This window comes from Aquarana catesbeiana, linkage group LG01 (genome assembly GCF_042186555.1).
Source record: "Aquarana catesbeiana isolate 2022-GZ linkage group LG01, ASM4218655v1, whole genome shotgun sequence".
NCBI classification, from domain to species: Eukaryota; Metazoa; Chordata; class Amphibia; order Anura; family Ranidae; genus Aquarana; species Aquarana catesbeiana.
The window spans coordinates 641,564,117-641,578,999 of record NC_133324.1 but is presented as its reverse complement, the minus strand read 5'-3'; the positions used below and the strand labels follow the sequence as shown (position 1 = coordinate 641,578,999).

The 14,883-nt window shown below is 41.3% G+C and overlaps 1 protein-coding gene across 3 annotated transcripts in view; it reads right to left on the bottom strand.

Annotated features, from left to right (window-relative positions):
- SMARCAD1 (SNF2 related chromatin remodeling ATPase with DExD box 1) overlaps positions 1 to 14,883 on the bottom strand; it is a 193,097-nt gene that overhangs the window by 71,899 nt on the left and 106,315 nt on the right. For 2 of the 3 annotated variants that reach the window (XM_073601046.1, XM_073601049.1), the window contains one exon: positions 5,340 to 5,542. In XM_073601046.1, the coding sequence (XP_073457147.1) occupies positions 5,340 to 5,542 (203 nt within the window). Of the gene's footprint in view, positions 1 to 5,339; positions 5,543 to 11,039; positions 11,107 to 14,883 lie in introns of all 3 variants that reach the window. The other variant, XM_073601047.1, reaches the window with a different exon arrangement.

Below are 14,883 nucleotides of genomic sequence, written 5' to 3'. Positions count from 1 at the left end.
ATTTAAGTCCCGCAAGGAGTGTCCTCACTGCATGAGTTTTGTTTATCGAGCAGTTTGGTGGGGAAGCCCCATTTATAGGGAGTTTTATGATTTTGAAGAGCTTTGGTTATAGTCGCCAGCTGTCTGCGATTTTCCATGGTTGCCTTGGATAAATCAGCATAAAGAGCAACCGTAGCGAAAGGATCAGGTAGTCTCGCTGTATGTTTTGCTGCGTACATGACCCTCTCTAACTGTGAAAAAAGTGGATACAGGCCAGTACATCCCTAGGTGTGAAAGCTGGGAAGAACGAAAAGTTTATGGAGCCTGTGTGCCTTGTCGATTTCCATGTCATGGTTTGTTAAGTCAGGCAGCAATGTGCACATAAGGGACTGTAGGTACTGTTCTGCTTGTTAGATCGATTCTGGGACATTACGGAACTTGATATTGTTTTGCCTGGAGCGATCCTCCAGGTCTGGCAGCTTAAGGTTAATGCGTTGGAGTTCATCTTCATGATCTGCAAATCCATCAACCAGCTCATTATGTGCAGAGAATAGATCTGCCATTTTAGTTTCTATAAACCTAATTCTTTGGTCATGCTAAGTAACAGTTGTAGATAGTGATGAGAATACAGTAGATAGGTCAGTGTATAATGTCTGCCTCAGTGAGAGCAGCATGCTCTTCATTGTATTTTCAGACAGAGGCTGATCTGAGGCAGGAAATGCATCCAGCACTGAGGACTGCTGTGGCGGAGGGAGAGAGAACAGACAGGGGGCTGTGACAGACTGTGTCTGCTCAAGCTCTTCCGTTTTGAGCCTGGATTTGGCAGGGCTGGAGGTGGTGGGTGAGTTGGGTAGAGAACACTCACCAGTCGGTTCAAGAGACACATCTCATCCCTGTTGATGTGTGAGGCTCTGACTAGAGGGAGCTGAGGAGAGCCGCGCTGACATTCCACGGCCACCGCCATCTTAGCTGCTTACCAAACCTGACGGGGTGAAGAAAGCAGTAAGCTTTTTCGGGGGCTGTTTTTTCCTCTGTTTGAACATGGTGGTCCCGGGCTTTTGGGTTGTCTGAGCTACTCGGTGGGCAGGTAATACCTTTTCTGGAGCCACTGTGGTGTTGCTGAAGCTGGGTTTACTGCGGAGCTGTGGATCTAAGCAGCCATCTGCTCGAGCCGTCAAGCCACTCCCCCCTATACACTTTCACTTTAAGACATCAGCACCGTAACCGCAATACATACAATTGTTGTTTTGATAATTCAACATAAGAATATGGCTGGCCATCTCTCTCAGCTTCCTAGATTCTCTTAATGCTTTGCAGCTTTCAAAGTGTAAAGACTACATATCCAATGGTACCTTGCTGCCTGAAAGATGCGATTACTGTACAGGCCCACCTATGTAGTTCAGAAGGCAGACAAATTCTGACACACCAATGCCTATCAACACGGCATAGTGAACATGTGTCACAGAATTCAAGAAATTATGTGGGCATCTTCACAAACTAAACTTACAAACTTCAAAATCATTCAGAGTAATAGGAGTAGGTTAGAAATAAATTCTGTATACGGTTTTAAATTTTGATCATAGATATGCTTTAGGCAAATTAGACAATTTTCCCACCAACTAAAAAATGGTTTTGCACTACACTGTTGTACTGCGACAAAAAGTGTTGCAGCCAGTCAATCTTTGTTAACCCCTTGGGGGAAAAAAGGAGAGGATAGGCACGCACCCATGGCTTCCCAATATTATTATACACGATTTTTACAGCACCAACAGTTTACGCAGTGCTTTACAATGTAGATGGGGACAGCTCAATACAGAAGGAACAGAAGGGCCCTGCTCGTAGAGTTTACATTCTAAAGGGAGGGGGTGGTGGTACAAAAGGTAATAGATGCGGGGAAAGATTTGATGGGGTTGTTGTGGGTGTGGGATAAGCTTCCCTGAATAAGTGAGTTTTCAGGGATCTCCTAAAGGTGGACAGGTTAGGGGCTGATTGGATATACCAGGGCAGGGAGTTCCAGAGGATGGGAGAGGGTCTGGAGAAGTCCTGAAGGCGAGCATGAGAGGAGGTAACAAGTGAGCTAGAGAGCAGGAGACACTGGGAGGAGCGGAGGAGATGATTTGGGCGATATCTGCAGATGAGGTTGGTGATGTAGCTGGGGGCGATGTTGTGGATGGCCTTGTATGTTGTGGTTAGCATTTTGAATTTCATATGGTGGGGTAGGGGGAAGCCAGTGAAGGGATTGGCAGAGAGGGGACAGCAGTCATGGATCGATTAGTGAGGTGTATTAGTCTAGCAGCAGCATTTATAATAGACTGAAGGGGGGATAGCCTGCATAAGGGTAGGCCATTAAGGAGAGCGTTGCAGTAGTCAAGGTGGGAAATAATCAAGGAGTGAATAAGTTGCTTTGTGGTGTCATTAGTCAGGAAGGGTCGAATTCTGGAGATGTTGCAGAGGTTAAGGTGGCAGGATTTAACCAGTTATTGGATGTGGGGGTTGAAGGAGAGGTCAGAGTCAAGGATGACACCCAGCACCCTGGCATGTGTGGAGGGACAAATGGTTGTGCTGTTGATCTTAATGGCAAAGTCAGCGGAGCCTTGGGGTACCCCAACAGAGAGAGGAAGAGGAGCGTAGGAGATGGAGTTGTGACACTGGAAGTACGCTGAGATAGGTAGGAGGAGAACCAGGATAAAGCAAAATCACAGAGGCCAAGGCAGTGTAGTTTGCGGAGAAGGAGCAGGTGGTCAAATGTGTCAAAGGCAGCAGAGAGTTCTAAGAGTATGAGTATGGAGTAATGGCCATTGGTTTTAGCAGTTAGTAGGTCATTGGTGAGTTTTAGTAGGGCAGTTTCAGTGGAATGTTGTGGACAGAAGCCGGACTGTAGGGGGTTGAGAAGGTTGTTGTCCGTGAGGTAGCGATGCATTCGGTCATGGACAAGGCGTTCAATGAGCTTGGAGGCAAAGGGGAGCAGGGAGATGGGTCAATAAGTGGAGTCTAGTAAGGGTTTTTTTTTTTTTTTTTTTTTTTTTTTTTAAGTATGAGGGTAACCAGTGCATGTTTGAGGGGAGAGGTGGTGAGGTGGGCCATGTACAAGCACTCGGCAGCTTTCACATGTGTTTTACCCAAGTCTCCATTCACACCAATGTGTTTTTCCCTTTTGCAGAAATGCAGGACATTGTTTTTAACATAGTATCCTATGGAACATGTTCACATCAATGCAGTTTTGTGCCTTAGCATTTTTGGAAAGGGTCAGGGTCTTTTTTAAAACACAAAAACGTTGATTTTTTTTTAAAAAGTTTTAACTTCTGGAATTCTGCATCAATAGCGTCTGGAATTCTGTATCGACATTTATTGCTTCCCCAACGGGTAACCTACTCAAACTCACTCCAGCAATAGCCCTTCTAAATATTAAATTTAGACACCTTCCCCACCACAATACAAAATAATAATAGCCAACATCCTCATAGCCGCAAGACTTACAATAAACAAATTGTGGAAATCAATAGAAGCTCCCAATCTCGCCGACGTTTTTGCGAGACTGAATAAACAAGCTCATTACAAATTAACACTAGCCATTAAAAAATATAATACAAATGTGTAAGAAATATTATTGGATCATCCATCCAAAAGCTTCTAATCTACTATAAAAAAAACTTATCTACACTCTTAGGTACTAGTAATATCCTCTTTCCTCTTCTTTCCAAAAATGTTACTATAAACTAACTTCTTCCTATACACAGGTTATTCACTTCCTAAGTAGGAATGATATGATACATGTTCTCTACTTCTATAGGCCTTGTTTACAGTTTGATCCCATTGGGGTAAATAGGGCACTATTAGTCATATGTCACACCAAATCGAGAAACATGACTAAACCTCGCTGGTCTTTATCGGTTATTTGCTATTATAACCATAATACAAATACTGTATGTGCATTAAGTGTGACATCTATTATGAGAGCATGTGGTGTGTTTTTTTTTCTTTATTATATTCTGTATCCTCTTTAAACCAATAAAAAATTTTGAAAGAAAAAAAAAATGCTGATTTTTTTGGTTCAATATACTTCAATTGAGAAGCAGCAGAAAAGCATGTGGTGTGTTTTTGCTGCGATTTGTGTTTTTAAATCTGCCCAACGACAAATTTCTAAAACAAAAAAAAAGGCATAAAAAAAAACCAATGTTCAGTGTGCAAAGACTCATTACAGGAGGCCCAACCTGCTTCTTCCTCCCAGTGGGGAATGGGGATGGCCTCCAAGGTTATGCCAAGGATCAACCGATTCAGAAAGCTTGCTAAAAGAAATATAATCTTGATAAAAAACGGTCTGCTTCTCTCAGAGTAGAGCAAAGACATCCATCTCCTAAGGACACCAGCAAAAAGGTAGGCATGCTGGATGTGGGTGGGTTATACTGGGCTGTTTTACAGCTATTGTGCTAGTATCCAAATCTCCTAAAGATGGCCGCATAACCCCAGGTCTCTGGATAGCGCCTTGCATTGTACAATTAACAAACCATTCAAAACGAAAGCATTAGCTCTATATGAACTTATCACCTAAATGGGCCTGAATGCAAGGGGAAAAAGTGAAAAATTATCATCTTACAGGAAACACAGAGCAAAGTTATTAATAAGTACCCTGAAAAAAGCAAACTTTTGTCTTGTATTCCATTCTTGTACTTTAAAGCCCCATAGCTGTATGCAGTGGGAGGTTAATAATAGCACCGACCACTGATCTCATGAAATGTGGTGCTGTCACTGCTGTGCTGCTCACTGTTCATTTGCTGAAGAGAAAGCTGCAGTACAAGCATCTCCCTGCTTCATTCTTTCTGTGGATATGTGATTTGTGCAACTCCCCTGCTGCTTATTGACTATACCCTTGATCTGGGGTGCAGCTTTGATATAAAACAATAGCTTACCTTCACCAAGATGGTTGCCACTACACGGATAACCGTGCAAAACAAGGTATAGCAAGTCAGTAACAGGGTTAAGATAAGCTGCAGCGACCCAAGAGGCAATACTGGTGACCAATCTTTTGTTTGCCTTTTTCATACACAGCTTCCACAGAAAAATGACCATCATAGATTTGTTTTGGAATCCGTTTGCCTAGAAATGCTTAGTTATTGATCAAGTGATAAAAAAAAAAAAAAAAAAAACATATCACATTAGCCATGCTCATCTCACTTTCGAGATGAACAAAAGTACTTAACACCATCTCACTTGCATTCTGATTTTAAGATGGCTATCAATTTCTTTATTTACTCATGGTCCGGTGGGTCCCCACTTAACTAAGATAAAACCTACACCTAACTTAAAGTGGTGGAATGTTACTGACATTGCTAAAATAAAAACCCTGTCAAGTCTCAACATACCTCTTAGACAGCATAGATGGTTGCTTCACATTCCACCCACTTTCTCCATCTTCAGTGATATGTGTCACCTGCTTCACCAATTTCTGGGAAATCTCCTCACATCTGTTCATAAGTTTTAAAACCACTTCTCTTTCCTTGATCAGTATTTTACAGTTCCAAACAATGTCTAACGAAAGAGTATTCACTTTGTTTATTTTGTTAAGCTGCAAAGAGAAAAAAAAAATGTTATAGCTGCCGCACAAGAAGAAGTCACACAATTGTATTTCCATGAACAAAGCAGGCAACTTCTTCCTTTAAAAAAAAAAAAAAAAAAGATATTTATTTGAACCATTACCCTATTGCACATTTTCATACACGGATAAGTTTACTGTCTAGATCAGGGGTCTCCAAACAAAGGGCCAGCTTACTGTCCTTTCAGCTTTAGGAGGGCCAGATTGGCCAGTGTGAGTAGAAAATGTCCAGTCAGTGGGAAGAATAGTGCCCTTTCATTGGTGGCAGTGGGAGGAATAATGCCCCATCATTGGTGTCAATGGAAAGAATGGTGCCCCATCATTGGTGTCAGGAGGAATAGTGCCCTATTGATGGTATCAGTGGGAGGAATAGTGCCCCATCATTGGTGTCAATGGGAGGAATAGTGCTTCATTATTGGTGTCAATGTGAGGAAGAGTGCCTCAAGGGCCAGAAATAGAAAAGCAAAAGGTCCACATACGGCCCCGGGCCATAGTTTGAAGACCAGTGTCTAGATTAAAGTTTACAAAATGGGGTTCAGAATTACTTCTACTATCTCAAATTTTGTTTTTGAATCCTGAGTCACAATGAGCCTTGAAGCTGTCTTAGAATTACTCCCAAATCAAGAGTCTTGAGAAATCAGTTTAAAATTACTTTCAGCCCTGGTTAACGCTGCAAGCAATTCGCACAGGAATCACACCACTTTCCTGTGCAAATCACATGCAATTCTGTGCGGTGTGATTTGCACTGGAAGAGGATGTAAACACCCATGCGTTCCGGTTCAGGCAAACACAATGCATTTTGCGCACTGCTTGACATCCTGCAGCAGATCGCATAAACACACATGCAATTGCTATGAATTATGGGAAACGCACAGGAATCGCTGCGTTTCCTGCACCTCATTAGTGTGAACCAGGGTTCAGACTTCTCAGGTTATAGTCCTGCTGTTGCTGCTTTACAGTTTTTATGCAAATATCCAAATGCAACAGACTATCTGCTAAATAATTCGGCAATTCCTTCCACACAGCAATATAGTTTAGAACAGCCGATTGCAACCAGGGTACTGCGGCACCCTTGGGTGCGGTGGCAAAATGCCTAAATGTTGCCTCAAATTAGCCTACAAATTGTGGATTGTGCCTTATTTTTTGTTTTGGTTTTTATTGGGCAGAACTATATTCGTGGGCCAGCCACCGGCATGCTAACGACTCAGGAGGTCATCAATAGATAAGGAGCACATCTAGTTCCTGCACAGTGTCCTAGTTTGTTTAGGTGGAAAAAAAAAGCTGGTCCAAACAAACTATTTCCTTCACTAACATGTGCAGTGGCTGTCAGCGCTGTATGTAACCTCAGACAGAGTATACAGCGATGACTTACCATGCTGCTCCTGGAACAAAATCGAGTTTGCTCAGCCATTCACAGGAAGCTTTGAATTTTCTGAATACAAGGCTGCCTATGAGTGACTGATGAAGGGAAGCAGGCAGATGATATCACAATCTCACAGAATTGAGGCTAAATACAGTTCATAAAGTGCTAACAGCCACTGCATGTCCTAGTGAAGGAAAAAGCTTTAATGACTGTTTAATGATTGTACGATGCACCTGCACTGCCTGGATGGAGGAAACAACTGAAATGTCTCAGGCAGCCCATGAGCAATAGCCTGTAATCTTTAATAAATGTATGACCTAATTGATAAAAGCTTTTTGATTTTACTGCCATCACCTTATTTCCTCCTGTAAAGGAGTCAGTGTTTAGGGAGATTACAGGTAGGTATACTACATTTATGGACCTTGCTCGATTGACAGGATGCTTAAAGGATTTAGGGAACAGCTAAGCTAACTCAAATGAAAATGTTTGACGTTATTTGCTCCAAGCCGTAATTTTCTCAGACTTATTTCTTACTTATTTAACTTAATACCAGCACAAAAGTAAAACTAGAAATAGATATAGATCTGGTTACAAAACAATTAAAATAAAGCCTACTCCTCCTCAGTTTATACATACACACATTTTTATGATATACAGTATCTCACAAAAGTGAGTACACCCCTCACATTTTTGTAAATATTTTATTCTATCTTTTCATGTGACAACACTGAAGAAATTACACTTTGCTACAATGTAAAGTAGTGAGTGTACAGCTTGTATAACAGTGTAAATTTGCTTTCCTCTCAAAATAACCTAACACACAGCCATTAATGTCTAAACTGCTGGCAACAAAGGTGAGTACACTCCTAAGTGGAAATGTCCAAATTGGGCCCAATTAGCCATTTTCCCTCTCCGATGTCATGTGACTCGTTTGTGTCTCAGGTGTGAATGGGGAGCAGGTGTGTTAAATTTGGTGTTATCACTCTCACTCTTTCATACTGGTCCCTGGAAGTTCAACATGGCAAAGAACTCTCTGAGGATCGGAAAAAAAAAGAATCGTTGCTCTACATAAAGATGGCCTAAGCTATAGGAAGATTACCATGACCCTGACACTGAGCTGCACAAAGGTGGCCAAAATCACACAGCGGTTTACCAGGACAGGTTCCACTCAGAACATGCCTCGCCATGGTCGACCAAAGAAGTTTAGTGCACGTGCTCGGCATCATATCCAGAGGTTGTCTTTGGGAAATGGACGTATGAGTGCTGCCAGCATTGCTGCAGAGGTTGAAGGGGTGGAGGGCCAGCCTGTCAATGCTCAGATCATGCGCCGCACACTGCATCAAATTGGTCTGCATGGCTGTCCTCCCAGAAGGAAACCTCTTCTAAAGATGATGCACAAAAAAGCCTGCAAACAGTTTGCTGAAGACAAGCAGACTAAGGACACGGATTACTGGGAACCATGTCCCTGTAGTCTGATGAGACCAAGATAAACTTATTTGGTTCAGATGGTGTCAAGCCTGTGTGGCGGCAACCAGGTGAGGTGTACAAAGACAAGTGCGTCTTGCCTACAGTCAAGCATGGTGGTGGGAGTGTCATGGTCTGGGGCTGCATGAGTAGTGCCGGCACTGGGGAGCTACAGTTCATTGAGGGAACCATGAATGCCAACATGTACTGTGACATACTGAAGCAGAGCATGATCCGCTCCCTTCGGCGACTGGGCCACAGGACAGTATTCCAACATGATAACGACCCCAAACACACCTCCAAGACGACCACTGCCTTGCTAAAGAAGCTAAGGGTAAAGGTGATGGACTAGCCAAGCATGTCTCCAAATCTAACCCCTATTGAGCATCTGTGGGGCATCCTCAAATGGAAGGTGGAGGAGCGTAAGGTCTCTAACATCCACCAGCTCTGTGATGTTGTCATGGAGGAGTTAAAGAGGACTCCAGTGGCAACCTGTGAAGCTCTGGTGAACTCCACGCCCAAGAGGGTTAAGGCAGTGCTGGAAAATAATGGTGGCCACACAAAATAGACACTTTGGGCCCAATTTGGACATTAATCTGCGAGAGCTTTTATTAAAAAAAGTTTAATACATGCATATCAAATTTCGAGGTAAATTCCTATTTTACTGTTTGACTCCAGTAACTACTGTAGAAAGCAGAAAAGAATTATAGCTTAGGAGAAAAATGCAGCTGAAAGATAGTTAAAGGAACTAAAATGTGTATAATTTCACAGGCGAGGTAAAAACATATGTAACACTCAACTGATAAATGCACACAAAGTTATAAACCTCTCAAAAAAGAAAAAGTGGTTAAGTTTCACTAGGTACTTCAAGGTAATCAAGACAAAATGTATTTTCACCTTAAGAGTTATAATTTGAACATTGTTGAAACTTGCAAAATGCATATTTATCCAGCACAAACAGATGGCACATAATAACATGGGTTTAACATCAATCACTTCCACAAAAATCATCGTTATCAAGCCCAGTTACTTGGAAGAGCTGTACTTTTGCAATAAGAACCATTATGAATCAGAGGATCACATATGTCCCCCTACAGGTACAAACAAGCAGCTGTACAATATGCACAAACCTGTTTTACATTGTAATATGCCACTATACTACATACCACTTCACACTGCCAGAGAAAAACAATTCGTAGTTTATAAGCAGATTGTTATAAAATGACCCAAACTCCAAATGGGTCATGTCTTATAAGCTGGCCACAAATGGCTCTGTTTTTTGTTTTTTCTTCTTCTTCTTCATTCAGTCAGTGAGCGAATCGAAAAAAAAAAAAAAAACTGAACCGATACTTACATACACGAGTTTAAGGTGGATGGGGGAATCCTCCCTGCTGCACTACTGTATTCTGACAGCGGGGAGATCTCCTCCTCCCAGATTAATACAGATCAGCCCTGCAGCCATTGGCGGCAGCCACTGAGCGGCTTTTATCCTGCAGGGTGGCTGAATAAAAGTCAGTAAGTGGAAGGACTGCAGTGGCCACACATGGATTGAAATTTTCGCTTCATGTATGGGCAGCTTTAGACAAGCATGAAGAGACCCCGCAGGCATATTTATAAAGAAGTGACACGTGACATTCACCAAATATTTACTGCAAGTGAATGATGGTAAAAATTGACGGTAAAGCTCCGCTAAAAATAGCGGCGCTTTACCGCCGATGCCGCCCCAGTGTGAAAGGGGCCTAACTACTTAAGGACAGGCCTATTTTTCAAACTTGTTGTTTACAAGTTAAAATCATTTTTTTTTTGCTAGAAAATTACTTGGAAAAAAATCTATAATGTTGGGAGGTTCCAACATCCTAGAGAATAAAATGGCGGCCGTTGCAATACTTTGTCACACCGTATTTGCGCAGCGGTCTTACAAGCGCACTTTTTTTTGGTAAAAATACACTTTTTTGAATTCAAAAATAAAACAGTAAAGTTAGCCCATTTTTTTTTTTATATTGTGAAAGATGTTATGTCGAGTAAACCGATAACCAACATGTCACGCTTCAAAATTGTGCCCACTCGTGGAATGACAAACTTTTACCTTTAAAAATCTCCATAGGCTACGTTTTAATGTAGCCAACGATAGTCCACTTCAAAGAGCAGCCGTATAAGGACGTCGGGACGTCCGGAAGTGGTTAAGACCTGAAATTAACGCAACTTAAAGCAACGCCTGTGAAATCTTGACGTCTATGGGCCTCAAGTCGCATTAAAGTCATACCAAATTAGTGTAGGGAAGTCGCTACGACTTGTAGTCGCAGAGATATGAATGGTACTCATTGGAAATCATATGGTACAACTTGTTGTGCGACATTTGCAGTCCCAAGCCGCAGGACAAGTCGCACAAGTGTGAAAGGGGCCTAACTTCTTTATAACGAAAGGACCAGAATTTCAGTGCAAAGCAACAGGACTGTTTTAATTCCACTCTCCCCAGCTACACATACCTTTTACTTCACTCCCCCCAATGATCCATTTAGCCACACAAAGCAAAGAAAATACAAGCATGTTACTCAGTCTAATATCTCTCTCGTGTGACAGCTGTGGTTCCTGGTCAAGCTCTATCATATGAAGAGGCTCTGACTAGTGAAACTTGGGGCTTACGCAGAGCTGTTCTTGCTGGCTTGTGGAGGATGCTGGGGAGGTCAGCACAAGAGGGAGCCTGTTTACCCTGCATGGGGACAAAAGTGAATATTATTATAAATAAAAACTTCTGCAATAAAAAAAAAAGTCTGTGCTCTAATCATGTGCCTGCATAGTTTATGTTCATGTATACCGCAGGGATAGTAGCCCTATAATGAGAGAAATAATGTTGCCACCACTGCTGACTATCTAAAATTGCTGGTTGCCAGGCTGTTATACTGCAAGGGCTTCAATCTTTTCTATGTAGCCAACCAGGAACAAGCTTGCAGATCAAGAAAGTTTGGAAAGTAGTTGGGCATTGTTTCTTTCAAGTCAGCACCTAAAAAAATGAAACCAAGGGGGTAAGACAGGCAGGGAAGTAGCATTATCGAAAATGGAGGCAACAGCGGCAGCCCCCACAATTCTCTTATATTAAGTTTGCTTTAACTAAGCTTTTTTTTTACTGAAAACAACTGTAAAAGGATGCCTAGCTATACAGATCCAATCAATAGGACAAATCCTTTAGTGTTTTTGCACACTAGGGCAATTTTTGATGCGACTTGAGTCTCCTAGAATTGCACAAGAAGATAAACTACATTATATTCACGCAGCATGGTGCGATTTTGGAAAAGGTTCCTGTGCTACTTTGGTGCTATTTAAAGTGCCACTTGGCTCAATAGAATTGCAAAAGTGCAGCCAAGTTACATCAACGTTGCACTACATAATTGCATCGTGGCAATAATGCCAAAATCGCATTTCACAGTACTGTGACCCAAGAATTAGGGTCAGTTCACACCATGAATCGCACAGGAACGCGATGCGAGTCACATGCGATCCGGATGCAGTCCAATTTTAGCCAATTTTTTTGAATGGGCTGAAATCATGTTGGACCGCACCAAAAAGTAGTACATGCACTACTTTAGAAAATGCACCACCACTGGATCACACGGTACTGCATGTGCAACCTGCGTTTGGGGTGTCATTAGGTCAACACTCACAACTGCTGCAGATCCCAAGTGCAGTGCATTTTTAACATGGTGCGGAACTAAACTTTTTTTTTATTTAATGGGCTTCCAGGAAGTTTAAGCCATAATTTATGCACCCCATATTAACACATTATGACAGACTTACATGTGAAAAAGCTATCCAGAGCTGCACTATCACTGCTCCAGCAGGTCCCGGATGCTTCCATCTTCACCCAGCCTTCCTTCCCGAGTTTGCGCTCTCAAGCCATTTGATGGCTGGGTTGTGATGACGTAACTGCTATGATGAAGTGACTCCTGTGCATGCAATGCATCACAGAGTCGCAAATGTCATCTGAGCAAGCCGAGCTCAGATTACATTACTGCTGACAGGCCGGGAGAGGCATTTATGAAAGAAGAGACCATTAGGCTCTCTTTGGTTATAAAAACCTTGCCTGTCAGTGGTTTTCCATTTTTTTACTTTAATACTGCTTTAAGGTGGTCAGCATTGGCATATTTTCCTTGTGACAGATTTATTACAAAAAAGGTTCTATAGCAGCATTCGAGAAAGTACAATCCCAAAAGGGAAAAGCAACAAGTGCAAAAAATAGTGCCAACCATAACACTCTAATATGCAAATGTGATTAGTCCTTTGCACTGGAGCTCTTTTGTTTTCTATGAAGCACTTTATGTTGAAGAAATAGCACCAATGATGAACTACTTAAGAATGTGGGACTAATCACATTTGCATGTTATTAGTTTGTATATATTTATGCTTTTGGTTACTTAGAGATATATGCACTGATTGTGAATGTCTTGTAATGGTCCAGAATAGCGCTGTGGATTAACTATTTCATGTGTGACAAGCACCCGATTTATGGTTATTTGGTGAACAGCAGCAGTCCTACACAAAACATTAGCATAGTTGACGTCCGCTTAATAGTTTGGATTATTCATTCTGGTTTATTTTTGAGTGACAGTGCTGTGTGCAAAATACTACAATCTATAACACTGCAAACATTTTAAATCACTTTAAAGACAATCTTTACCGTCTATAAACAGTAAAAAAGAGAAGGCATGGGCCCAGAACATCACATGACCACAGATTTAGAGGAGTATAAGACTCATTAGGGTAGCCCCCCATCCTAAGTTAGATGAGTGTGTGGGGGATCCGGAGATCATCTTTAATATTTAACGCATATAATTAAATGTCAGAGACTCCCCATAATACCGACTATAATTCAGCAGCATTTCACTGCAAAGCAATATATATATATATATATATATATATATATATATATATATATATATATATATATATATATATATATATATATATTCAAACTGAAACTGCACTTAGAGTATCCTGTGAAGATAGAGGGCTTCTTTATGAAAACTATGGTCAAGGTAATCAGCTGGCAAAGCAACCGTGCTCTTTTTCCAACAGCTTACAAAGTTAATGGCCCTCAGCAATCTGCCACAAGCAAACTCATGACCACAACAGCATCGGAAAACAAGCAGTGTCATTTAAAAAGGCACTTCTTCTAGTTGCCCGAAACATGAAAAAGACTGGAAACGTAGGTGCAGACTGCTGTAGACCCAACATATATATGTGATGATGTACAAGTCTATTATGTATGCATTCAATCAAAGCCAGAAGAAAAGCTTCCAAAATTGCCTGAGGTTCACTAGGTATATGGACAGCAAATGCACATTTATCACATTGTAAAAAAGCATACTAACACATGATTGATTATTAGCTACAAGTGATAGGTTTCTGCTGCTTCCAGAGAACTTGAAAAAAAAAAAATAAAATCAAACTCATCTTTGTCTAGCACAATTGTATCACATTGCAATTTTAACAACCATAATGGGCTCTTTTAGGCTCCATTCACACTTGCGTGACTACAAAGTCATGCAATTTCCGTTGCGCCTTGGATGTGACTTTTGCACAACTGTCACATTGATAACATTAAGATACAACTTTCATGCAACGTTTCATCACAGTCTATGGCACATCAAAGTAGTGCAGGAACCTTTTTAAAGTCGCTGCAGTTCACGGCGCTCAAGTCACATCAAAGTAGTGCAGGAACCCATGTTAAGTCGCATAAATTTGAATGGCTTCCATTGAAGTACATGGTCTGCAACTTGTCATGTGACTTTATGTGCCCAAAGTCCCATGACGAGTTGCGCAAGCGTGAATGGAGCCTCAATATTTGGGCAATAAAATAAACGTATATACTAGGATTTAAACGTGACATGCTGTAGGAAAAATTAGGGCTTGCAATATGTAAACATCTAGAGAAACTCAACCACACTGTAAAATTGTGTTCTGTAGCAAACAAATCAATTTACCAAGTTAATGTGTACATCTGCACAGGAAATAAGTTGCGAACATCAAATGTTAAAAGAAAATTTAGACAGAATTAAGTAAACGTTATTCACATTTTGGCAACATGAAGCCATTAGAAGGAATAAGAATTCTGTGTGCATTAGCAACATCTCTGGGCATGTAGTTACAACAGCCAAATAACATAAGGGCGTTGGTTCTTTGAAAGACATGTTTAATCAAATAAAAGGAAAGAAAAAAAAAGCCTTTCAATTCACTGCAGGTCAGTACAGCGTTTACAACATTATCTTTTTTTTCTTTCACTTTTGCCAAAGGGGGTAAAAACTGAAGAGACATCTGAAGCAAAGACAGCCCTTTAGCAAATAGTTTTACAAAGAATTAGCGAAGGCGAAGCCCGACAAGTTCAGCTGCAAGATGCCTATCAGACAGATGTTGTCAGGCCAGCCAAAAGCTCCAGGCAAAACGATCTTTCCCTGTGCAAAGTGCGGCTTGTGAATCTGCACTGCAGCTTTAG